This window comes from Channa argus, chromosome 4 (genome assembly GCF_033026475.1).
Source record: "Channa argus isolate prfri chromosome 4, Channa argus male v1.0, whole genome shotgun sequence".
Taxonomy (NCBI): Eukaryota; Metazoa; Chordata; class Actinopteri; order Anabantiformes; family Channidae; genus Channa; species Channa argus.
Genome location: NC_090200.1, coordinates 17756809 through 17782689, shown reverse-complemented (window position 1 = coordinate 17782689; position 25881 = coordinate 17756809). Strand labels below are relative to the sequence as shown.

Here is a 25881-nt window from a genome sequence, read left to right as displayed (position 1 = left end):
ACATAATTAGATAAACCGATTGACTGTCACTATTGTGCAACTATTTTCTTTTAATTTGAAGGCAAAAACGTTTACTTCCAGATCGGATGCATAATCGTTTTTTATTAAAGAATCTTTATTGAGAAAAACAACCCTTTCAGGGAAATTGTTGATAGTACAAATCACATTTCACAAGAAAATCACAAAAACAATTGTATATCTCCTATGGTTCTATATAATCTGTTGCGTATTTTATTTATTCTATCAACCCTGTCAAAAATTCAATTTCATAATAAACAAGCCAACGTGAGAAAGCTGCATGTGGCTTCATACTACCTGTAAAGCATGTAGGGATTAAACAATTTCCAAAGATCTTCACGAGTTCCTGTACATCTAATAGCTCTATAATCTAAGAGCAATCTGCCGTTGCTTTTCTAGTAATACTAAGTAAATGAATATACTGATAATTTAAACTTTTGTTTGATTTTTATTTCAGAAGTCAAGAAAAGCTTCAGTCAGCCTTTTGTAGCTAAATACCCGTCAGATTAATCTTTGTAGAAACATAACTGTTCAAAAGAAGACGTCTCTCTCATTTAACAAATCCCACTCTCAAAAATAGATAATAGATTATAATATTATATATAAAATTATGATATATCATATTAAACAGGTATAAAAAAATAATATGTAATCAGGCGTATAATCGTCTAAACTATGTACATTCTCTAAGAACAAAACCCACAAATCAAACACCACAAGGCGGCAGCATTGTGTCACTGGCGTACAATAACTGGGCAGGATGATACGTTTTATTAACAATTGTAAGGAGCATCTTCAAAGCTTAGTGAGACTCGTTGTGTTTATGTTGTTTTCATATATGCCTTGGCAGAGTCACAGCTCATGGTGCAAAGCCCTTTGGTCTGATCATCATCCTGACAGTTTTGAAGGACTGTCTCTCATTGATGGGGTAATACTCTTTCGAAATGTTATGCCATGTCCCCCAGAAAATCCCATCTCGGATTCCCTTGTACTTGTCCGCATAGTATCTTCCGTTGAGATTTGCAGCCATGCAGGCATCAAACCACCAGCCGGAGCTGTAGTACGCTCCGCAGTTCCCTGATGGATAGCGGTCATGGTCCCTGTCCGGTGTGGTGAACGCCCGGTTGTTGTGATCGTACGTTTTGCTGAAGCGGAGAGCATCACCTGCGGTCCCGGAGTACCGCCCTACCGTGAGTCTGTAGCGCAGCCGTTCACTTGCCACCCTGAACTGATCATACTGAGCATGCTCCTTCACCCCTTCTATGTCCTCTAGCTCCACCCGCAAGACCATGTCCCTGCCCCGGGTCAGCAGGTGGATCATATTGTTGCCCAGCCAAAACTCTCCTCCGTCCAGCTCTCCAAACCCTGATCGATACTCAGCCCAGGTGCGGTTGAAGCTCTCGCTGCCGTCTTGTCGGCGCTGGATGAGGGTCCATCCTCCACCAGCCAGGTCCATGTCACAAAAGACTGGGAAGCTTTTGCTGCGGATGTCAGGGGTCACCAGGTAAACTCCACTTTTCGTTTGTCCTGGGAGCAGGTGGTCTGAGCAGTCTCTCCTTGTCATGATGACTGCAGGTAAGGGAAATAAGAAGAAATTATAAAGTAATATAAAAGTTCTATACAAGAAAACATCTTTATTTAAGAGACTGATCTACTGTAGCCAGTTCCTACCACTCACACATTTTGCACATATGCATATTCTACCTGTGACAAATAATAGCCATGATGTATAATATAAAGATGATCTAATAATGTTTTCTGAACCGATCGTTGCTGTGGTCTCCTTAGTTAAAATCCCTCCAGCTCAGGTCAAACTAGCTTTTAAAAATTAAATGAGTAATACAATTAAAAGGTACTCATATACTAATTTGTTTTTATCTTTCTCTCACCTAAAGTATTGTCATCACATGACAACTGTTTAACTGGTCGGTTGTAAGTTTTAAAGATTTCGTTGTAAAGTTTCATGTGGCCTCTTTGGGTCCTTCCCCAGCAGAAATACATTTATTTATACAGAATTTTTAAAACAAATCGGCCTCTAGTTTATTGTGACAATCAGTTCTATTTGCTGCTTTAAGCACACAAAGTGAAAACTCTACTAATTACTGTAACAGTGTGAAATATTATCTCTTGCCTTTAGATGATGTCAGCGTTGGCAGCTTGCTATCTGTGTTTTCAGGCCTGCTGCCTCCCTGGTTCTCCTTGGGGTGCTCTTTTGTATGCCCATCCAATGGTCTTCTGTTTACGATCAGGCTGTTATTAAGCAACGCAGCCACCTGGTTGATTTTTACACGCAGCTCGCGTGCACTGGGAGTAGAGGGCTCTGGGGGCTCAGACTGCACAGGGGTGGGTGACCTGAACTTGGGGCTCATTGTAAAGGTAGTTTGGGTGCTGGGGGAAGGGACTGGTATCATTATTTTGTCTGGATCTGGAATTTGTCTGGGTGCTGTCTTCTCCATATTGTGAATTGTCACTTGTGAGTCAGTTTTAGATCCTAGATTTGGCTTTGTTGGTTCTGGACTGATCCCACGGATATTGTTTGGCCTTGGTGTCACTGGAATCGGTGATGGCTTACCTGCTGCTTGTGGGTTTACATCAAACCTAATCCCGTTGTTTAAGTGCTTTGTGAAGCCTTTTGGAAGAGGGTGATTGCGCGGGAAGTAGCCTGTCTCCAGAGTGTTGTATGTCTTTGGACCCAGAGTGATGGTTTTCATTGTACTGGGACTGAACTCTGTGTCCGTTGGGGAACGAGTCACATCAGCTATCTGTTTTACAGCGGCAGATGTAGGTGGCATGTCACTTTGAGGGTCTTGGATGCGGATCGAAGTGGTCACGCTGATAAGATGAAGATCCAAATCTGTTTTGGTCTTTGAACTTGGCTGTGGTTGGACGGCAGGTTTTGGCCTCTGACCAGGTGTTGCTCCTGGCTTAAGTACAGTTCTGGTTGGTGGTCTTTGTTTAGCGGGGGCCTTGGGTTTTGCTGTTTTGCTGGATTCTGCTCTGGGAATTTCATGAGGCACAGATTTTGGGTTAAAATTGTCCACTTGGTCAGATAGAGGTGTTTTGAGCCCTTGAGTAATTTGTGGATTTTGACCAGGTTTAGGTTTTACATTTACTTTACTCTTTTGATCTGTCACATGAACTGGATGGTTTTTGTTAAGTTTTGTTTTGTTAGGTTTTTTATTGTTTTTCAGATTTTGATCAGTTGTTACATTATCGGGGCAAGGTCTTTGGTCAGGTTTTGAAGCTTGAACAGGTTTAGTTTCCTTGCCAGGTTTAGATTCCAGGCCAGTCAGTGGTTTTAGCTGATAAGACTTTCGCTTTTGGTCACTTTTTGTTGTTTTGTCAGGCAGAGGAGTTCGGCCAGGTTCATGGTCATTCTTGGGATTGTTCGGCTTTTGGTCTGCTTCAGGTTTAATTTCAGGTTTGTGCTTTTCACCAGGCTTCTGTTCTCGTTCGAGTGGAGTTTTCAAGCCAATGTTAGTGTTTGAGCCAATGTTCTTCTTAGCAGACCCATGGCCATGATTGGCACCTCCTGGGAATGAAGTTGAGTATAAATTGTGACTGGGAGTAGTGATGGTTGTGGTTGAAACAACCTGAGCCTGTACATTTGCTTCAGGTCTGGTGCTGGTTTTAGAGATTAACTTAGTGGTGGTACTGGTTATCTGTTTTCCAGAGCCACTCAGTGTTCTTGATTTAGTTGATTTACTTGGGTGTTCAGAAATTCCAGCTGCTCCTGTGTTTGGGGTTGGTATTTTAATGGCAGTGGTCGTTCTTTGGTTGACATCTGTCATCAAATTTAAAGTGAAACTGGACAAAGGAGGAGACGGAAGAGATGGTGTAAAGGATGTTGCTTGGTTTAAGTCCATGGCGTCATCTTTTGCAGCTAAACTAACGGCAGACCGAGGAGTTGTGCTGATTGGAACAAAGTCTGTTTTCTCAGTTGCTTTGCTAAAAGCTAATTCATCATCACTCTCTCTGTGTACAATCGAGACATTTTTTTTTGTGTTGATCTCCATTCCTATCTCCTTATCCCCCGCCTTCTCCACCTCCCACGCTTTTATAATCTCCTTTATTGCACTCCCAATGTTTTCAGTCTGTTTTATTTTCTCCTTTTTTTTGTTCTTCTCCTCTCTGTGCTGCTCTTGCTCCTTATTTGTATGCTCATCATGCTCCTGATACATCTTTATTCCACCGCCCTTGTCTTTTTCACCTATTTGATGTTGGGTCTTATTCTCCGCTTCCTTCATTTCATATCGCCTCACATAAGGGTCACTTTCTTGTATTTCCTCTTTACTGTTTTTATTAATTGTCATCTTCCTTTCTTTTCCACTGTCTACATTATCCTCTTGTTCTCCCTTTGAAAACCCTTTCCCATCATTTTCTTTTTTTATGTCTGTGCCTGTCTGCCTGTTTCTGTTTTCAACAACTCTTTCTCTTGCTGCATCTTCTATTCTGTCTTTTCCAGCTGTATTTGGCAGTTTTGTTTGTTCTAGTTTGTCCTTTCCTTTTAACCACTTTGTCTGAGTATTTCCATCTTTTGCTCCCACCTTTTTCAAAGGGTCTTCTTTCTTATTTTCTTTAACAACTCCTTTCTCCTCTCTTTCTGTTTGCCATTTCTTTCTATCCTTCTCTTCCACAATTGTTCTGTTTTCGTAGTCAGTGTCGCCATCTCCTTCTATCTTTTCCACAATAGACCTGTTCATTCCACTCTCTTTTAGTATGTCAGCATGACTCTCATTCATCCAGTTCTTCTCATCCCCAAGTCTAGCTGTACCCTCATTCAGTTTCTCATACTCTCTCTCTCTTTGACTTTCACACCTTCTCTTACTTTGTCTTACTGTACAGTCTTCACAGATCTTCTTCAGTTGATCCACATTGTCCTTCAGCTTCTGCAAATCCTTCACAATCTTCTCCAGCTCCCTAAGCTGCTTTGGCAAATGGACAGTTAGTGGAGGCAGAGTGAATATGTAGGGGCACGTGTTCTCATCCTGCCCCTCTCTGCAAGGCCTCTCAGGTCTTAAAGTTGCAATGCAAGGTCCAAAACCCTTATCCACCAGGAGGTCTCCTTCACCATAGTCTGATGTGGCCCAAGAGAGATTCAAAAGGGCCAGCAGGGTCCCACAAATGCACAGTGCTGTTAACCTCATCCCGTCCTGAGAGGGAAGAACTAAATGAGAGGAGGGAGAGTGTGTAAAAAAGACCCACCTCAGTCTGTGAAGTCCAGTGACAGTGAGAGGAGGAGGTAAGGTGGGAGGGAGGAGAGGAAGGAGGGGTACCAATGGAGTGAGTGTGAGAAAACTGAAAAACAAGATGCTTTTCAGAAGAATAACACAGTAAAACAAAACAAAACATGAAAGTATCAGGGTAAGGATGTTCTTGTTTTGATAAGAATAGAGTATGGTAAATTGTAAAACATTAATTTTTTTATAATAAAAGCAGCGTTAGCTGTACTGCAGCTGGTTCTAAATCACTGCAGAAAGCTCTAGAAAACATATGTCTTATTATAATGCTGTTATTACATACCAATTTATCATCATTGTATTCACATCACTTAATGAAGACCATTTGTAATGCATTCTCAATCCATGCTCTAATGATAAGACTATACCATGGCCTTGAATATGCATGTGTGTCGCAGTTGTTTTGGCAGGCAATCCCAGGCTTCCTGTCAATGGGACCACAAACATATGAGTGACAGATGCAACAGGTCAAAATATGCATTTAAATCAAAATATTAGCTGCTGGGTTGAGTAATGAAAGTTGGGAAGACTTATCCAAAAACGCCTGATCCAAATGCAATGCCAATGACTTTTGACTTTATGCAAACAGTTTTAATCCTCGATAAGTGTCCAGGATTAGTGACCAGGTGTCTGTGTGGAAAATCTAATCTCCCTGTGTATAGATTGTAAGTTCTTCAAATGTCTGGACTTTTAATGAAGTCATTGTGTCAGCACACTGAAAATAAGAACGAGAGAAAGCACAGTCACATGAACTAAATGAGGCAAATGCTTGGCAAGGAGTTAAGATAATGAGGCCTCAGATTTCAGACGTGGTGTAAATGTCAGTCCCATAACAGGACACAAGATATGAGTGATCGCCTGCAATTCTTGTGTTTAATGTTTAATCTTTAAAATTTGCACATTCTTCTTGTAAAGCCACTCAAATTACCTTATTTTGAGTCTGTGATGAAACTTGACCCTCATGCATTTACTAGCCAGTAGTTCTGACTACATAAAGCTGAAGAGATTTCTCAGCTGTTCTTTAGTATTGACAATAGAAACAGTTTGTTTATTGGAAGGACTGTAGGAAGAAGCAATATCGAAATGAGGAACAGTGGGAGAAAAAGGCTCAGTATATAGTAAATAATTGGCCTGTAAGTTCAAAGCTACTTCTAGAAAATGGCACCTTATAGCATGATGACTTAAATTTTCTCAACAAGACTATTAGAGCTAGTAGACTATATATGCTATGTGTGGCTATAACTGTATAACTCTATCTGATTTTACATTTCAAGCTGGGTCTCTCTTTCTCTTCTGGTAATGTGGTTATGAGCTAATTTGACATTTGACAACTGTTGGCAGGATAAAAGCCAGGAATATAAATCCTTTCACCTTTCACTGACACTTCAATCCCACAACACTTACACTGGGAAATAGTGTGAGAGAAATGTTTACACTGTCAGGATACTTCTGTCTGAACACTAGGCCGAATTGATTAATATTTTGTGAAACACATCTTTTACAGCACAGCTAAGCATAAATCTCAGACAGTTGCTGCTAAGCGACAGCAAAATATTGTAATGCACAGGATGCAAGAAGATCAATAATGGGTGGTAGTTAGTTAGTTACTGAGTTAGGTAGTTAGTTAGTTAGTTAGTTGTTAGGTGATCAAAGTTATTAGGGTTGATTCATCTGATAGTAGCCAAACTAAATTGATTTTTTCATTGATCTTGTTCTCCTTAGCTGCAAACTGCAGAGCCAGAAACTCTATTATTCCCAATAAAACTCTCACATGAAGCTTTACCCATTTATGGACTGCAGTTTTTATCTCCTCAGTGTACCCTCTTGATACAGTGTTTTGAATTCCCTCGGCAAGCTGCCTTGGCCCACTCTCTGTCCTGGATCGTGTAAACACTGTGTTTTTTTTCCACCAGACTAAAACAAACATTTGACCATCAGTCCTGCTTTGCTGCCTGGGCTTCCTGGCTCACCACTTCATCTCCATCCACTTTGGGCAGAGCAGCCAGTGTCATCATGTCTGTTATATGCATAAGTGTCCCATTTCCAAATGAACTGGACTGAACCCAAGGACACTGACATAGTGCAGCACCAGCCTCTTGTAATATCACACTTAGACTCTCTGCCTAAAGGTACAAACCAACCTGGACTATATTATTCTAATGCCTCGCTCTGAGAACAAATGAACATAGTCAATTAGCAAAGCAGTTATATGATACAACACCTGTCTAAATCCTGTAGATCATTGTGTATCAGTTTGAAATTAAAAATGACTTTGTGTTTTTTAATTACATGAACTGTCCCAATTCTTTAATTCTGCAGTAACTGATACATTCCTTTGCCATGTGTGAGAATGCTTTCGGTCAATTGACTGATAGTGATTCTTAAAAAGTGAAGCCTTTACATCTGGGCTGGATTTCCTGCAGCTCAACAACACCAGATAATGTCAGGTCAATTTGTTTCTTTTCCAAAAGCCTGGACTTTATTAAGAGATGTTTGGAATTTATATTTAAGAATCTTTAATCTGATGAAGGCTATTGAAGCAATGTGGGCATAGATTATCTGTGTCTGTCACCTTCCCGTCATCATATCCTGTTTTTCATACTGAATGAATTTGTGCTGCTTTCTGTGTAGTATTTCCCAGCTGCAATTAATAGAAACCATGCATAATACACCGTGAATGGACTAGATATGGAAGCACAGAGAAGTGCAACTGAGTGTATATCGAGATCTTAAGTGACCTTGACCTTTCCTCTTCTCACTATTAGTGGAATATTTGGAGGAAACCTATTACATTAGAATGACAACTTGCTTTCTTAACCAGCACACAGAAGATCAGTGATAGAGGTAAGACTAATAATACTAAACTGTAGAACTACTGTATCACAAAAAAAAACCCTGCTAAACACCTTCATCCAAAACTGCATACAGTATAGTATGTAATAAATTTTCCTCCAGTACTTGAGTAAATTAACTTTTCACTACTACTGAAGGTAAAGGACTATTCTCTCTGCATTGCCCCATGTTATGGGAACCAAAAATAACCTTTAGTTTGCTGTGCTGCAAACTGTCTATTCTTTTCTGTGACATCGGTTTAAGTGTCTGTACACGATGTAACATTCACTTAGTGAACAATTTGGGACAAAAGACATAAACAAATCAAATTTCAGAGTAAACCAATGTCAGCACTAATGAACACACTGTGTCCATCCTTTCCAATCTCCTTTCTATTCCTAGATTAAAACTTCTAATATAGTGGCTGCACATGTGAACGAGAGTGGCATCTAGAGGTAGACTGAGAAAAAGCCATCTGAAAAAGTTCTGTCATAACAAAAACACCTTTCACTTTCTCCCATGTTGTGAAAGACAGCATTTATACTTTTTGTTGAAATGTTATTAACATAATGTACTAATAGAACGATGGTTACGTACTGTAACCCCAGATTCTATGACTATGTTGCGCAGCCCTCTGGCTGTAGCATAATGAACCAATCCCTGCGCGCTCGCGCCAACTGAAGCAGTATAGTCCACGCCCACCGGTGAGTGGGCCAAAAAGTTGCTACTTTATCGCTCTCATGGTGTGCTCAATTACGTCCGCAATCACACCATAAGAGAGCGGCGACTGTAGCACTTATTCCCTCTAACTGACCATTTTCCTTCAGCCAGTAAGAGGTACTAGTGGGGCCCAAAAAGCCAGAGGGCTGCGCAACATAGTCATAGAATCTGGGGTTACAGTACGTAACCATCGTTCTATTTCCTATGTTGCTTGCCCTCTGGCTGTAGCATAATGAACCAAATGCTACAGCAGGATATAGTCCACGCCCCACTAGTGCCATACAGCAGCTAGGAGCAGTAAACAGAACCCTGCTTCACAGCTGGACCGACCTGAACTGTGACAAAAACACAAGGGGGGGGGAATCACAGCTGTGAACACACCGGCAGGCAGTGGGAGAGCATTCAATAAGCCCACTGAGGGTCTGGGGAACGAGATGGAGAGACAAGACATACTAACCGACACCAGAGTGTGCACTCTGGGGTGCAGAAAGCACAGAACTGGAAAGTGAGGGGCGTGAAACGTCTCGAAGATAAAACCGGACGAAAGAGCAGGTGGAGGACCATGATGCCGCCAGGCAGATGTCTTCCACCGACACCCCTCTGAGCAATGCCACAGAGGAAGCTATTCCTCTAGTGGAGTGTGCACGGATTCCCTCTGGTGGCTGAGCCCCAGAGGACTCATATGCTTGAAAAATGGCTTCACACAGCCAGTGGGACAGGCGCTGAGCGGAAAGAGGAAGCCCGGCAGAGCCTTCCCTGTAGTGCACGAAAAGGCGCTCGGAACGGCGTATAGTAGACGTGCGCTCCACATAGTAGGACAAAGCACGCACTGGGCACAGCAGATGAGAGGAGGCATCCTCCTCAGAAGTGTGAGGAGGTGTGCAGAAACCTTCCAAGGTTATGACTCTCGACCTAAAAGAACTGGTAATGCACTTGGGCATGAATGCAGGATTAGGGCGGAGAACAGCCAGACTGAGATCCCCACGAATTGAAAGACACTCCGGGGAGACTGACAGGGCAGAGAGGTCACTCACTCTTTTCATAGAGGTGAGAGCCAAGAGAAGCGCCGTCTTCCATGACAGGAGCCTGAGGGGAACCTGTTCCAGCGGCTCAAACGGAGAAACCACCAAGGCACGGAGGACCAGAGAAAGATCCCAAGGAGGGGCCAAGGGGCGCAAAAGGGGCCGTTGCCTCCTCACACCCCTTAAGAAACGTTTCAGCAAGGGGTGACTGAAGACAGACCTGTCGCCGAACCCCTCATGACATGAGGAGATCGCAGCAGCATAGGTCTTCACAGTGCTGAGGGATAAGCCTCTGTCCACGAGGGTCTGAAGAAAAGACAGAACCCGCGGAAGAGGACATGAAGAGGCAGACACGCCCCTCTCAGAGCACCAGCGCTGAAAGGATGACCACTTGGCTACATAGGAGGAAGTGGTGGATGCTGCCCTTGCACCTTGAATGGTGGCCACCACGCGGGGTGAAAACCCCTGGTCGGCTAGGCGCTTCCTCTCAGGGGCCAGACCCACAGGCGCTGGAGCAGAACTGGGGGACTGCGGATCATCCCGTTGGCCTGAGACAATGCGTCCGAACGCCACGGGAGCTCCCAGGGCGGGCCTGCCAGCATTTGACAGAGTGACGGGAACCACGGTGCCCCCACTCGCCTTGGGGCCACAAGGATGACGGTGAGATACTCCTCTCTCACACGGTCTAGTAACCGGGGAATCAGAGGGACAGGCGGAAATGCATAAAGGAGCCGCCTGGGCCAAGGGCAATGGGAGAATGCATCCACCCCAAGGGGGGGGGAATCTCGAGCTCGGAGGGAGAACCAAAGGGGGCACTGGGCATTGACCTTGGCTGCAAAAAGGTCCACCTCGGCTCTGCCAAACCTGCTCCAAACCTCTTGGAGTAGCTCTGTGTGCAGCACCCATTCCCCGGGGCGGGGCCCCCCCCCCCCGAGACATAGTGTCCGCGGCGGTGTTCAGAACGCCGGGGATGTACACAGCTCTGATGGAGCGGAGATGCGAGTGCGCCCACAGCAGCAGTCTCCTGGCGATGCTGAGGAGCCGTGATGATCTCACGCCACCCTGACGGTTGATATAGGAAGCCGTCGTCGTATTGTCCGTGTGAACAAGGACGTGGCAATCCAAGAGCACCGGAGCAAAATGCTGAAGAACGTTCCACACAGAGAGCAGCTCCAGCGCGTTTATGTGGAGAGACATGCCCTCTGGCCAGGGAGCACCCACTGACTGAGAGAGGCATGTCCCGCCCCATCCCAACAGCGAAGCGTCTGTGAACACCGAGACGTGTGATGAGGGGCGGCCGAGGGGTACGCCGTCTAACATGACGCGAGGTCCCCTCCAATAGGCTAGATCCGGACCCACTGATGGGGGAATCATGACCAAACGTCTGCGATGACGTACAGGATCGAGCTGCAGGCGAGAGAACCAGCGCTGCAGTCGCCTCATGTGTAGGAGGCCGAGGGGAACCACCGAGAGAGCCGCGGCCATCATGCCCAGCAGTCGCATGACTGAGTGGACTGTGACAACGCGACGGGGAGTCAAACGGTGGAGCATGGCGAGCAGCGTCTCTCTCCTCTCCTGGGAGAGGCGCGCCCGCATGATCGGCACATCCAGCTCCACGCCCAGGAAGATAATCGACTGAGCCGGGAACGGTGAGCTTTTCCGCCAATTTATCGTGAAACCCAGAGACGATAAATGAGTCACCAAATCCACCATCTGCAGGAGAGCTTGTTCCCGGGACGGAGCGAGGAGAAGGAGATCGTCTAAATAGAACAGCACTCTCATGCCGGCAGCGCGCAGCGGAGCCAGTGCTGTCTCCAGACATTTGGAGAATGTGCGTGGGGCGAGAGAATAGCCGAACGGTAGGCAGTTGTACTGGTACCGTACGCCCAGGAAGGAGAAACGCAGAAACTTCCTGTGTTGCATGGCGACAGGAATGTGAAAATATGCGTCCTTTAGGTCCACCGAGGACAACCAGTCTCCCGGGCGCACGCTCCGGAGAACTGAGGCTGTCGTTAACATGTGGAAGCGGCGGACCACCATGAACTGGTTGAGAAAAGAGAGATCCAGAATTGGCCTCATTTCCCCCGACTTCTTTGGAACCAGGAAGTAACGAGAGTAGAACCCCTGGTTTTCTTCCATCGGTGGGACCACGCTGATGGCCTGTTTCCCCAGGAGATCGGACAGCTCTGACGCAAGAGCTGTCGCGTGGGCTGGGGATGAAAGCCGGGTTTCCAGGATCCCCGCGAAGCTCGGCGGGGGTGTGGCAAACTGGAGAGAATAACCCTTGCGAATTATTCTGTCCATCCACTTGTCCAACACACACAGTTGCGTCCACTGATGGTAACGCTCCGACAGTGGGTGTGACAGCGGACAGTGTTCGTCTGCTATATTGGCAGCCAGCCAACGTTCGGCCCTCTCCGCCGCTGCTCGGGGAGTTAAAGACCGGGCAGCCCATGGGGGGCCCTCTGTGAAAGGGACGCGGGGAGGACGGGAGGGGCTGGCTGTCCGTCGGGGAAGCCCCAGCCGTAGCCGAAAAGCTAGGCGGGCGCGCCCCCGAGGGCTCATAAACAGACGTTCCCCTACCGCTAGCAAGTGTATCAGCGGGGAGGCACGTTGTATGGAGCTCAGAAGATAAAGTGTGCTGCTTAGCAGAAACTAGCCGGCTCGTAAAGTTAGCACGGCGGCTAACAACGAGCGGGCTGTTGTGAGTGGGGGACATGTGGGACGCGGACACCGCTGGGTGTGGAAACCCAGGGGTGTTCTGGTTATAGGAATCTTTGCCCTCTAGGAGATGTTCAGTTTTATTGCAAAAACAAACAGAACAACCACATTTGGAACAAAGAACAATCGAATCACACATGTCCCCCCCAACCCGTCAAAATCTTCTCTGCTTCCGGGGAGGCTCCACCGGAGGGCGAGACCAGGAGCAAGCCAATTTGCGAGGCTTGGAAGATCTGCGACTTGGTGCTGCCGCCTGGGGGGCAGGTGGAGGAGGTGGAGGAGCGGGCTGCACCGGAGCAGGTCGCGAAGCGGCTGCCGCTGATGAAGCGGGGCGCCTTTGTGAGAAAGCTCACGGCGGTCACGCCAGTGACCGGCGGAGCGAGAGGGAGCTGTGACATGGCGACGAATCTTTTCCGCTTCTTCCGAAGCCGTCTGCATCTCTCTAACAAGGTGCTGGAAATGGGGACCAAACAGACCATCAGGGCTGATGGGTCCCTCCAGCATATCCTTTCTAACAGCCTCTGGGATGGAGGAAAGATGGAGCCAGACGTTCCTCGCGATCATGGTTTGCCATGCCGAGATGCGCGCCGAAGCGATCGCTATCGGGGCGCACAAGGCGAGGATGGCGCTGGAAAACTTGCTGATCTCTTCAGCGTACTTGTCGGGAAGAGCATCAGGTAGGAGAGCCAGATCAGAAATGGCATTAGCTAAAACAAAGATGTTATTAGCTGCCGCTGCCGACTGAAACGCACACTGATGTGAGCGGTCAGCGAGGCGAGCTGTCAATGCATCTTTAGGAGAGGGTGGAGCGGGGCGTCGGCCGGCTCTGAGATTGCACTTGACTCCAAAAAGAGCGGCGAGGCTAGGTTCCAGCGTTGGGACTGGCGGAAACCCGTCATCCGTGAGACCTTTCACCTTGGTGATAGATGCAAAGGTAGAAACTGGAGCTTTAAGCTTCGCCGGCTCGCTGGCAGGGCCGTGCACATAGGCGGCTACCGTGGGGAATAGCGGCCAGGTAGGAACAGGCCGGGACGCTCGCCCGGGGTTATAGCGGCCAAAGGCGGCTTCCTGGGGTGGCGACGCGGCATCCTCCGGCACAGAAAGATCACCACGAGCGCTGGCGATCTTAATGATGTCCGGAAGCTCTTGAAGTAGCTGCACCATGGCGGGAAGCGGTGTTGATGATTGAGAGCTACGACGTAGAGCGTAGCTCGGAGGGCGCTGCTCCAGCCCCGCAGGTGGAGGGGGGGGAGCGGGGGGGAGCCCGAAGATGAGCCGTGAGACGCGGAGGCGGAGTCGTCAGACCCCGGCTCCTGCAAATGGTGCTCAGTGAGAAGGCGGTCAGGAGGCTCAATGTCAAGAACATCGCTAAGAAGCCAATACTGCTCCGGATTTTCAGAAAAGAAATCCGTCCGGGAGCGTAGGGTATCCTCAGGCAGAAGCCTGCAGAACATGCAGGAAGCCCGCTCAGTAAGAGCGAGGCCCGCGTGTTCCGCCCCCAAGCAGCCCAGGCAGCGGGGGTGAAGGTCACCGGGTTCAATGTACCCAACTTGACAAGCTCCGCAGATCCTGACGCCGCCTTTCTTCGCTTTGCTCCCGCCGTCATCATCGCCGCCGGTGCTGCCGCTGCGTCGCTTATCTTTACTGGACATATTTGCTCTTTAGTTAAGGAATAGCTCTTAGCTGGCACAAGGCTGAAGGAAAAAAAAGGGAATAAGTGCTACAGTCGCCGCTCTCTTATGGTGTGATTGCGGACGTAATTGAGCACACCATGAGAGCGATAAAGTAGCAACTTTTTGGCCCACTCACCGGTGGGCGTGGACTATACTGCTTCAGTTGGCGCGAGCGCGCAGGGATTGGTTCATTATGCTACAGCCAGAGGGCAAGCAACATAGGAAATAGAACTTACATGTTATGAAACTGACGATTAATCAAGTCTTGCTGAACAATTAGAATATATATGAATTTTCAGTTGATATCTTCCAGCATTTGTGTCTGTTTTCATGCAGGATCCATGATCACACACACATGCAAGGATCAGTGAACAGATGATTTTCACAAAGAAAAATACTTTTCAATTTATTACATCACTACACTGCCACCTAGAGACATATTTAAGGAGTATCTCAGAATATACTGTGCTGGTGGGGAAAGTAGGTGATTTAAGTACAGTACTTTGTAAAATGTAGGCTACTTAAATATTTTTGCACAGTTGTAAAACTAAGACCAAAGCTCTTATATCAAAACTCGATAGACACAATTTATATTGTTCTGTGAAAACATCAAAGCAGCTACACCGACTGGCCCCTTCATGAAATACACCTGTCCAATGTAATGCAATCCAGTACAGCAGCTCTGCTATGAATTCTACCTGTGGTTCTAATGTTTTTTGGGGTTCTTTATTTATAACAGAGTGGCCAAAACATTAGAACCATAGTTAATATTCTTTCGTTTAAATCTTGCGACTAAAACTGTAGGTCCAGCCCTGCAAAAGAAAACCCATTAAAATACCTAAACTAATAATGTCTCCTCTGTTGTACTCACGGCAGTACTGTATAGAGGAAATTAATTTCAGAAGACGAAAGCTGGGGGAATTTGAAAGAAGACTGCCATTTGTCCGAAGGGGAAGTTAAAAATACGCATTTATTGGCTATTAAAAATGTCTGCAGACTCATCCCAAATCAACAGGTTAAAAGACTGCGTAAATGCTTGCCCTGTACAGTACACACCACAATTCTTGTCGCCCGTCTCTCTTCGTCCGTGCCGTGCGTCTTGCGTAAGCCTTAAACCACGCCCCGTCCTAGCGCTCACGCACCAGTTACGTCTAACCGTAAAAAATAGAAACTTCCAAGATGGCCGAGTCCGTGGACTCCATGCATTTCGCAGCAAACAGCAAAACAAATTCCCCAAAACCCCTGATAGCAAAACGACCACCGGAGAGCCGACCACAGTCTTCCAGTGATATTTACCCACCGTCCATCAAGAAGGTCCGGCTGGAGGAAAAGGGCCAGAAGTACAGGCAACTGAACGGGGAGTTGTGCGCAGGGGAAAAACACAACGGGAAGCAGAGTTGTGTGAGCCCAGCGAAATGGAGTTTCGGCCCGGCCAAGGCGAGCCACTCCACCGCCGCCGCGGTGCCAGCTACTCCCGCTCGGAAAATCTTCAAAATCAGCAACTTCCTCGCCTCACCTCTTAAAGTGAAGAAGGCAAAAGAGAAACGTCATAAGGAGAAAAGCAGTGAAGCGCAGCGGAACGCCGCTGGTGAGGAGAAAGTGAGCTCAGCTAGCTGCCATACAAAGACCGAGAACGGCGACGTGAAAATGCTACCGAGAGGTAGGACAGCAGAGCCAGCTCTCTCAAGCCACAGCTCTGTTTAAACACTTTATGATCACATCGAAAGCCACATTTGAAGTAGTATGGTAATGAAAGGATTTATCAAATTATTACACGGGTTGCTGTACCACGGGCCCCCGTATTTATCAGGGCCCAGATGGTGATATTTACACGTGGAAATGTTTGTTCATCCGTTTTATCTCTGAACATGAATGTATCAGCATTTCCACTGACTTTATGCTCCTCTACTCAGATTATCGTGTGAAAGAGAAAGACAGAGAGAAGAAAAAGGAGAATAAAAAACAGTGGAAAAATCATAAACTGCCCCCTGTGCATGACATTGCAAGAGAAAACGGAGAAGTGATTTCCCCACAGAAAGGTAGGAAGGAGATTGACCACCTGTGATGAAAAGTGATTTTTTTTCATTATTATGCAAAACCTTTGAATTTTGTGAATCTCTTAAATTTATTAGGCCTGCATAATAATCTTGAAGGTTTGATGAGACAACTTGGCTTCAGCCACTCCTCATTGTAGAAATGGTGCTAATGCATACAGGATGGTTATAGTTGCAATTCAAAGCAATATTGGTAAACATGAAGTAAATCTAACATAAACCTTAAAGTCCTGCAAATTACAAACGCTAAATAATTTGTAAAAACTAACTGGAACAAGTGTCCCAACTTTTGAGCAGAGTTGTCAAAGTTTGAGGTGCAGTCTCAAGTGCATAAAATTGTTACTTGAAATCCCCACATTAGCTACATATTTGGGACACTAAATGATGCACAGCATTGAAACTAATCTTGAGAAATGACTTATGCTCAATCAGAGTCTAAAGAGAAGGGCAAAGCTGATTCAGAAGAAGACCTCCTTCTGAAGAAACTCAAGAAGAAGAAGAAAAAGAAGCACAAAGATGGGGAGCGAGTAAAGGAGAGGCACAGCCGACCCAAAATGTATCATCGCTCTTGTCAGACTGTGTGTTCAGGTGTGTCTCTGGCTCTGCCAGATTTTCTCAGTCGGATTAATGCAAACAACAGCATTAACAGCAGCAGCCTACTCCACACAGCACCACAGTGCCATCAGGATCCTTCTGTTACTGCTGCCTCCGTATCGTCCACGGTCAGGGATGGGCTCAGCTACACCTCCCCGCTACATTGCACCCCAGAGCCGGGCCTGCCAGGTCTTGAGTTTGGCCGGCTCATACACATCGAGCAACAGGCAAATGGAGGAGCATCTGTGGTGCATGCCTACAGCGAGCAGCTCTCAACTCTGTCACCAGCTGAGATGCAGCGCTTTGCAGATGAGTTTGTGACCCTGTCATTTAGTGAGGACGAGGCCCAGGCTGCATGTTTTGTGATGGGAATCATCCATGGAGCAGCATCCTACCTCCCAGACTTTCTGGACTACTTCTCCTCCAAGTTCCCTAATGCACCAGTAAAGATGGAGGTGCTTGGGAAGAAGGACATAGAGACGACAACCATGGCCAACTTCCACTCTCAGGTAAGAATGTGGAGGTTTTTTTTTTTTCATTATTATTATCTTTCTGTTGCGTATATTATTGTAAAAAGACTCATAAGAGTGTGCGATGAACTGTCCATTTTGATACTGTAAAGTGTCAGTTTCTCGCTTTGGAGGTGTGAGTAGCACTGATCCAACTGCTGCAAGCTGAAACAGCACATCAGCAGTTCTATTGTTGGAGTTTTAAAGTTATGTGTGTGTCGGTCTTTGTCCAGACTGGTGAAAGGTGGATATTTTCACACTGCTATGAACCATCTTCTTTATTCAGTTTGTGTCAGGGAACTGTAAGCTCTAATGGTTTGTGGCGTGTCCTTCGCTGTCACTGACACCGTTAGATTGCTTATATCACCTTCAGTTATAGTTGTTCTTTCATGTCAGGCTCCAAAAAGTAGAAAAAGGAAGCTTGCACTCGAGTACGTCTGCCTTCAGGATGACTGTTTCTGATCAGTTTGAGTAGAATCATTAGTGTTTCTGTCGCAGTGATGCTTGAATGTTGGTTTATATTTAAGAATTTTCTGTATAAATATAAACTAAAGTTTTATTTGTTTTTCCCCAAGGTTTTAGAACTAGATATAATGAAATGTGACAAGTAACACATATTTATTTATTAATTGTGAAAAATTGTGTGGCAATTATTTAAGAATTATACCTTCAGTAAGTGGTGTGGACCTCCTTGCAGCCTAAAGTTCAGCTTAATGTTTTGTGTGTCAGCTTGCTGGAATTGTGGCCCATTCCTTTATACTATTCTTTGGTGAAATAACTTATGTGATTAGTGTCATGTTCCTGCACGATCTACTTTCTGTTGAACTTCAGTTCACAAATGGGTAACTTGACATTTCCTGTAAGCTTAGCTTGCACAATTCAAAATTCATTGCTCCATCAATGATGGTAGGCCATCCTATTAAAAAGGCAGTGAAGAAGCCCAAATTGTGATAGTGCCACCACCATGTGTCACGAATGGGATAAACATTTCTCATTTAATCCAAAAAGTTCTACTTTCCTCTCATCTGCCCACTGTGGCATTCTAGCTTCCACACCCTTTAGTATTCTTTTTACAAAATAGTGATTTCCTACAACTGTGCCGTGCACACCCCTGTTGTTCAACATTGTCTTGATTGTGGACCTATGCACATTGATACAAGCCTCTTTAAGAGAAGTCTTTAGTTTCCATGATGTTACCATGTCTTTCCTTGTGGCCTCCTTGCTGTGTGTGTGGGTGTGGGTGTGGGTGTGAGACTGTGACTGGGAGTGAGTGAGAGAGACCCTTAGTGGAGTCAAACTCTCTAGAAATTCTTGTAACCTTTTCCTGGTTAGTGGGCAGCAACAACTCTTCCTCTAAGGTCTTCAAAATACCCTTTGTTCAAACCATGACACACTAATACAAACCTGTAATGTCAACATCAGACTTTGATCATGAAGAGCCAAATTTGTCATTTTCACACAAGGCAGGGCCTCCCAGATTCACACCTGATTGTGACTAAAAAAAACTGACTCCAATTTTTAATTTATAATACCTCTCATACTCTTTCCACACACAAATATTTAAGGTTAGATGATTGAAATGTGAAATGTGCTTTATAATTAATCATGCTAGGAGCTTATAGTGCAATGTGTGAATGTTTTTTGTGTTTTACTGTTTGCTCTAACACCAGACAGAAGTTCGTCTGGATGTGCGGCCCTTTCTCTGTTTCATAACAGCCTCTGTTACTGTTGATAATTTTGTTTTGCTGGCAAGTTGAATCAGCTCCCTGGACTCTAAATTTATAAACTAAGCAGAGGCCTAAGTCTCTCCGCCTGAGTGTGAGCAGTGCAGGTATAGACAGTTAATTGTGTTATGTCTTCTTCAAGAGTCGGTTACAAATATTAGTGATAATATTAAAATTTTTGATATAAGTTAATTTTTCATTATCTTTTTTTTGTTTAAGGATTTCTAACGTGTTTTTGTGCATTACTCTCATTACTGAATAGGTTTGAAACTATTTATTTTTTATCTCTTAATATCGGTGAAAATTATTATTTTTTTATTCTGAAATCCTCTTGTACATGTTAATTTTACCAGTAATTAGAATTTTCATTAATTAGATCAGATAATAAATTATGCAGACTGTTCAGTCTGAGATCGATGCTTTAATTCATTTTTTTTTTTTTAATGATGAATCTTTTAAACAAGGACACGATTTATAATATTTTTTGTGACGAGGGTTTTTTACTTTCAATCACAATTTTTCCAAGTTACAGTTTTTTCCACCTTAGAAATATATTTCTACCAGCTCTTTTAATAAGCCACAAATGCCTTCAGATGTACCAAGAATTATAATTTAATTACTACTTATCTGTTTGTCTTTCATGAACTGATGCAGCAGCATCTTACTGAATATGATCAAGAAATCAAATTTACCTGTGGCAACTCTTTGTTAAATTATTTTTGAAAATGTAAACTGCTCAATCACAGCTTGTATTTTAACACCATTTGGACATGGTTTTAGAAATTGATAGAATCTGTCTTTAGAATAATTAATGCAAGGGACGTCTCACAGGTAAAGAAATGTTTCCAGAGTCTCTATGTTGATCGTATGGAAGCTTCATGTGCTTTGTAATAAGATACTGCTTTAGCTTGTCTGGCATCATGACTTTCTGTGCCTCCAACATAGGGCAGATGGTGCACTTCATCTTCTTGCTGTTCTCTTGAAAGCCAACCTCATACAACTGTTCATGTTTTCTTAATTTAGCCTGTTTGCACTTCATGTCAAGTTCGTAACATACAGTGGACTGTGTACCTGTAGTTTCCTATTTCTAACAAACAGGGTTTAGATGGTAAAGCAGCTCTGTGTGGGGCTGTGATGTGTTAGTTATATTGTATTACATAGCTTTGTCCATTAGTCTGAAATGTGTACATTTTTTTATTAGTTTTAACACAGGGCTGTGTTGCAGACTTCAGGGGACTTTTGAGTAACTGAGACGAGGTCTTGTGATGCTGTAGCATGTTGGGACTTTGTTTTTCTTTAATGTGATTTATTGAGGCGTTCACTTGCTAAACAGTACAAGTACTCTCTGAGAGAAAGGATGTTGTAAAAGGGACAAACTAATTTTATAAGTTATAAAAAACAGTCTGCTTTCTTACGCTGTATCTGAGGAAATTTTGTTTTGTATTTTATCTGTCAAATGTACACACAAGGCTCCTTGAACTAGATTTTTAAGTATTTTCTTGCCTGTCTATTAGTAGTTTTATTGGCATATTTTGAAACTAAAGCTTCTACATTTCTGTAGTTAAGTTACTAAAAAACCCTGTTGGCTCTACTTGTTTTGAGGTGTTCTACTCAAACTGTTGATCTTCTTTTTACTCACTTCTAAAATTTTTGTGAATGAAATTAAAACATGGTGGAACATGTGGGAATTTTAGGGGCACTGATTGTAAATCTAGTCAGACTGAAAACAAGGGATTATTAAGACATTTTTGCAGTTCAGATTTTGGTGAATTGGATGTGGAATGATTTAAACAAAGATTATATTTGAGACAATATTGTGAAAATGTTCTTGCATGAGGCTGAACGTCATTTACATGTTTGCAATGTTTTGTTGCCCTCAACTCGTGTACACACAATAAAGCTATGTCTTGCAGAACAATAAGACAACAACTTAAGGTTCAAAATAATCAAACTGTTTCTGACACATAGACCAATAAGGGTTTATGAGCTGTTGCCTGCTTCATGAAGTCTACTTCACATTGTTGATGTGGCCACTTGAAAGTTGACGTTTATGCAGCAGGGCATTGCTGCAGTCAGCCTTTTTATACACAAGCAAAGTCTCAAAAGTCTCAAGGGTATTTGAGTGTTTTTAACACAATGCTTACTAAGATGGAGTTTCATTCCTGAAAGTGACAAAAGCCTGGACTTTTCTTTGTTGTGTGTTGACATTATCCTCCCTTTCATCATTATCGATGACTGCTAAGTTTACTGAAGTTCTATGAAAGACCTAAGTATTTGTGTTTAATGTTCTGTTAACTGGCAAGCAAAACCTCCTGGTACATTTAATGAGCGATTTAAGAAGAGCCGGTGTCCTGCAAAGGTTACAGTACTTTGTCTAGTTGTAGTTGTTGATACCTGCTGGGTGAGGGTTTGATCTCTGTCCTGTGTGATTCGTGCTAAAGGTCAAGCGGACCTATTCCCAAGGAACGTACCGTGCTGGGGCTATGCGGCAGGTCAGTCTGGTCGGAGCTGTGGATGAAGAGGTGGGAGACTACTTCCCAGAGTTCATCGGCATGTTAACAGAATCTCCTTTTCTTGAGGTTAGTGTGTTTGCACTGTCTGTGTATACTCTTCAGTTGGTGGACATATGAAATCCTGTTTTAACTTTTCTTTGTATTACGAGTCATTATGTTAGTTTCTCACCCTGTTTTTCTGCAGCGGACACTTCCCTGGGGAACATTTTCCAGTCTACGGCTGCAGAGCCCCACTGAGAGTGACGACGGCCCAATAATGTGGGTCAGACCTGGAGAACAGATGATACCTATGGCAGACATGCCAAAATCACCATTCAAAAGGAAAAGGTGTGTGGAAATAGTCTGTAAATGTATATACCAATTCTCACGCGTTGTCTTCTTACCAGCATTTACCAGCATCATTGGATTAATTTCAATTAGAGCTGGAGTAAACTATTCCCCACATAGCTCTTACATGCATATCCTTTGTGCTGGTACTTTACCATTCTCTGATATTTTCTCACTGTTTTACTAATATATTTCAGGTCCACAAATGAGATAAAGAACCTGCAGTATTTACCCAGAGCCAGCGAGCCCCGAGAGATGCTGTTTGAGGACCGGACGAGAGCCCACGCTGACCACATTGGTCAGGGGTTCGAAAGACAGACTACTGCTGCTGTAGGTGTGCTCAAGGCTGTTCGCTGCGGAGAGGAGTAAGTACATGGGGATGTCACGTTTACACCATCTTTGTAGAAAAAAAAATGCAAATTTAAAACCTGCTGGTCAATCACAGTAGTAAATCACCTCTGGTCACCCACTAGTGGCACAGAGTAGTCAGGTTACTTGATTATCAACAGGTTAGTTGCATTAGGAGCACACACCGAATGTCTCTCTTGTGTATACAACTTTTCACTGCACTGAAAAGTTGTGAAAAGTCACTCCCAGTCACAGCACTGTACTGCTGTGATGTCTAAAAAGGACAGTTGCTATTTATTGTGTTTATAGTATTGCTTAGACTCATAAATAGAAGTTTATTTTGTTACAGCAGTGACACTCCTGCCAGGATCACCAAAGATGTAGTATGTTTCCACGCTGGAGATTTCCCTGATGTGGTCATGAGGCTGCAGCTGGATCTCCACGAACCTCCCTTATCTCAGGTGGGTCAGAGCTCTTTATCATATCTAGTGGGCAGTTCCATCCCACAATTGTTTTGAATTACTCTCACCTGTCTTATCAACCTGGTTTCTAGCAGCTGGTGCATCTTTTGGGTATGATTTAAAAAATATCTGATAAATCCACTGTGCGTTACCTGCTCAGCACCAGATTAAGTTTGCAACAAGCAGGTGAACCTATTTAAGAATTAAGCAACAGATTTGGTTTGTGGAGAAAAAAAAAACATGAAAAGAGAGTGAATGATGGCCTTTTGTGTTGAGAGACATATTTTACTGTGTAGTGTAATGGCAACTTTTTGCATGTTTGTCACATAACAATTTATGCAACTTTAAACCGCACCACCCAAAATACAGCTCTTCTTCCTCTGAGATGCCAAAGCGACCCTCTTAATGAATTTAACTGCTACTAGCCCTTGAAATACAGGGTCAGACTTTGATATGCCAGAATTAATGGTGAATTGATTATTTGGTGATTCTGTCACTTTCTCCACAGTGCGTACAGTGGATCGATGATGCCAAGCTGAACCAGTTACGTAGGGAAGGGATCCGATATGCCCGGATTCAGCTCTACCACAATGACATCTACTTCATTCCCAGAGGTGTTGTTCACCAGTTCAAGACTGTGTCCGCTGTCTGCAGTCTGGCCTGGCATATCCGACTCAAACAGTATCACCCTCATGAAGAGGGGGAAGAGGAGGAAGAGGAGATGAAGGAAGAGAATTTTTCACCAAGAGAAGTTACAGTTTATAGCAAAGAAGAGGATGGGAAAGACAAGGAGGTAAAGGAGGAGCATGACCCTGCTGCATGGAGAGTGCCAAAGCTGGAGGATGGGGACACTGAGGGAAAGGAGAGATTGCCCTCACAAACTCCAATACAGATTTGTAAGGAGGAAACAGAAGAATATGACATAAAGGAGTTGTCAGTGACACAGTCTCTACCTTTTGTCAAGAAGGAAAGAAATGAAGAGGTTCTCACACATACACTAATAGAGTCTAAAGCCAAGGAAGATGAAAAAGGGGCAGTGGCAGATGGAAGTGCAGACACATGCCAGACACTGCAGAAGGCAAATGGGGAGGATGGAGTGGAAATTGCATCCTTAAAGTCAATACAGCAAATAAAGAAGGAGAATGATGTAGAGGAAGAGAGGCATCAAAAGATAAGTCTCACAGGTCAAGGTCTAAAAGAGAAAGCTAAAGATAGTATAACAAACACTTACAACACACCACCTATCAAAAAGGAAAAGGACAAAGGAAAAAAAGACAAAGATGAAAAGGAAAGGCCCAAAGAGAAGAAGGACAAAGATAGGAGTAAAGAGAAGGAAAGGGATAAAAAGGACAGGGGGAAAGACAGGGACAGAGAGAAGGACAGGCTGAGAGAGCAGGAGAAAGTTAAAGCTGAGGGAGGAAGAGAGGAGGGTACATCGACCCAGTCTTTGTCACAGATAAGGAAGAAAGAGGATGAGGAGAGGACAAGAGAGGGCAGTAAAACCTTGGAAACTTCGCTCCCTGCTCAGAGAGACGAGAAGTGGGACTCAAAGACACAGCCCCAAGTTAAGCGAGAGAAGGAGCACGATAAAGACAGGGGAGGCACGCAGGCAGCGTCTCACTTACAGCTGGACAAAGAGGACGCTCGAGATGCCTGTTCCCTTAAACATAAGACTTCACAAGGGAAAAAGGAGAAGAGCGGCCACAGGGAAAGCAAAGAGAGCAACACATCAAGTTTGCAGGGAGTGCAGGCAAAGTCAGGCACTTCCAAACCTGGAAACATTCACAATAAAAAAGAAGGGAAGAAGGATAAAGACATCAACAGTAAAGAGGAGAGGAAGAAGTCTGTGTCAGGTCTTGCACCACCAGAACACAAACCACCACGGACGCTCATCTCTTTTGATCTGTTTAAGCCAATGGAGGCTCACCAAACTCTGGCCCTTTCTTTAACAGACTGTAGGCCTAAGTCCCACCATCACAGTGACTCTCGAGGTTCTTCCTCTAAGCCTGGATCTGACAGTCGGACAGTTTTGCCCTCTAAAGGACCAAAAGTAAAGGTCTCAGTGCAGGGCAAACCTGCCACACCCCTACAGGACACACAGCACTCACTAAAACAGCCCCTAAAAACACACACATCGCAAACACAGAAAGACTTCTTAATATGAATGTCTCAATTTGGTCTTATTTTTTTTATTTTACTGTACAACTTACGCTTTGTTAAAATATTTGAAAATGCATCCTTCCTTCAACCATAAACTCATCTTTCTAATTTGTAGTATATGAGTGGATGCATTCCCTTATCTCGTTGCTACGGCCGCATTAATCCTGCTACGTAGTAAGAAGAGGATGCACTCTCTAAGTATTTTAACAGTGCCTAAGAATGTAAGCTAAGTAGCTCACTTCACGTTTGTTAGCGAATGTATGTAGGCTCAATATAAAATGTTTGTGACCCGTGTTTCAGTGCCTGTGCACTACTTAGCTTCGCTCTTAAAAGACCTATTTTAGGTACTGGACTAGCCACTCTGAAAACAACCATCCTTACTCCCTGCTATAGGAATCTTCTATGTTCACTGTTTGGAATTTGTCAGTGGGTCACAGAGCTCCTGCTGAAGCCCTCTCTGTGCCATGGCGGTTTAGTAGAATGAGGTATGTTGTTTATAACACTCCAAAATCTGACGAGTAGTTGTTTTCAGACTGGATTTTGACTCACACGGGGCTGTAAATAATACTGTATGTACCAAAACTGTACAGTATAGATGTTATTAGCACCAATGTGAGAAAATGTATACAGAAATTGCATATATTTTTTGTAAGACAAGTTTTATTTTCCATAGAACTTATTTATATCATTTACTGTCTGTTTTTATTTGAAACCGATGTATGTGAGAATTTTGTTGTAAATACATTTTATTTCCTAAGATAAGACTTGGTAGTGTGATTTATACTCTGATCAGAACCTCTCAATAAATGGTTCAAAACACTGCTTTAGTTACTGCTGTTGTTTGTCTTGGTCTCTGTGTCACTGTGGCTACCCTGGGAAAGTTTTATTTATTGTCACATTGAAATACAGCATCTGCCAAATGTACCTTACAACGCAGTCCATCTCAGGCAGACTGATGTTAATTT

General features: G+C 44.2%; 3 protein-coding genes across 3 annotated transcripts; 1 reads left to right on the top strand and 2 right to left on the bottom strand.

The window, feature by feature from the left end:
* Positions 1-88: 88 nt before the first annotated feature.
* Positions 89-5928, bottom strand: LOC137125648 (uncharacterized). Its single transcript, XM_067501451.1, has 2 exons — positions 2150-5928; positions 89-1587 (listed from the first exon to the last, which is right to left on the bottom strand). The coding sequence occupies exons 1-2, from the start codon at positions 5163-5165 to the stop codon at positions 878-880; spliced, it is 3726 nt and encodes a 1241-aa protein (XP_067357552.1). The 5' UTR covers positions 5166-5928; the 3' UTR covers positions 89-877.
* Positions 5929-9253: 3325 nt separating this feature from the next.
* On the bottom strand, positions 9254-12445 carry LOC137125652 (uncharacterized). Its single transcript, XM_067501461.1, has one exon. It carries the CDS (start codon positions 12395-12397, stop codon positions 9263-9265), a length of 3135 nt encoding a protein of 1044 aa, XP_067357562.1. The 5' UTR covers positions 12398-12445; the 3' UTR covers positions 9254-9262.
* Positions 12446-15367: 2922 nt separating this feature from the next.
* LOC137125650 (lysine-specific demethylase RSBN1L-like) lies at positions 15368-25735 on the top strand. Its single transcript, XM_067501457.1, has 8 exons — positions 15368-15886; positions 16140-16265; positions 16713-17383; positions 21549-21686; positions 21805-21947; positions 22145-22312; positions 22645-22756; positions 23265-25735. The coding sequence occupies exons 1-8, from the start codon at positions 15406-15408 to the stop codon at positions 24918-24920; spliced, it is 3495 nt and encodes a 1164-aa protein (XP_067357558.1). The 5' UTR covers positions 15368-15405; the 3' UTR covers positions 24921-25735.
* The last annotated feature ends 146 nt before the right edge of the window (positions 25736-25881 follow it).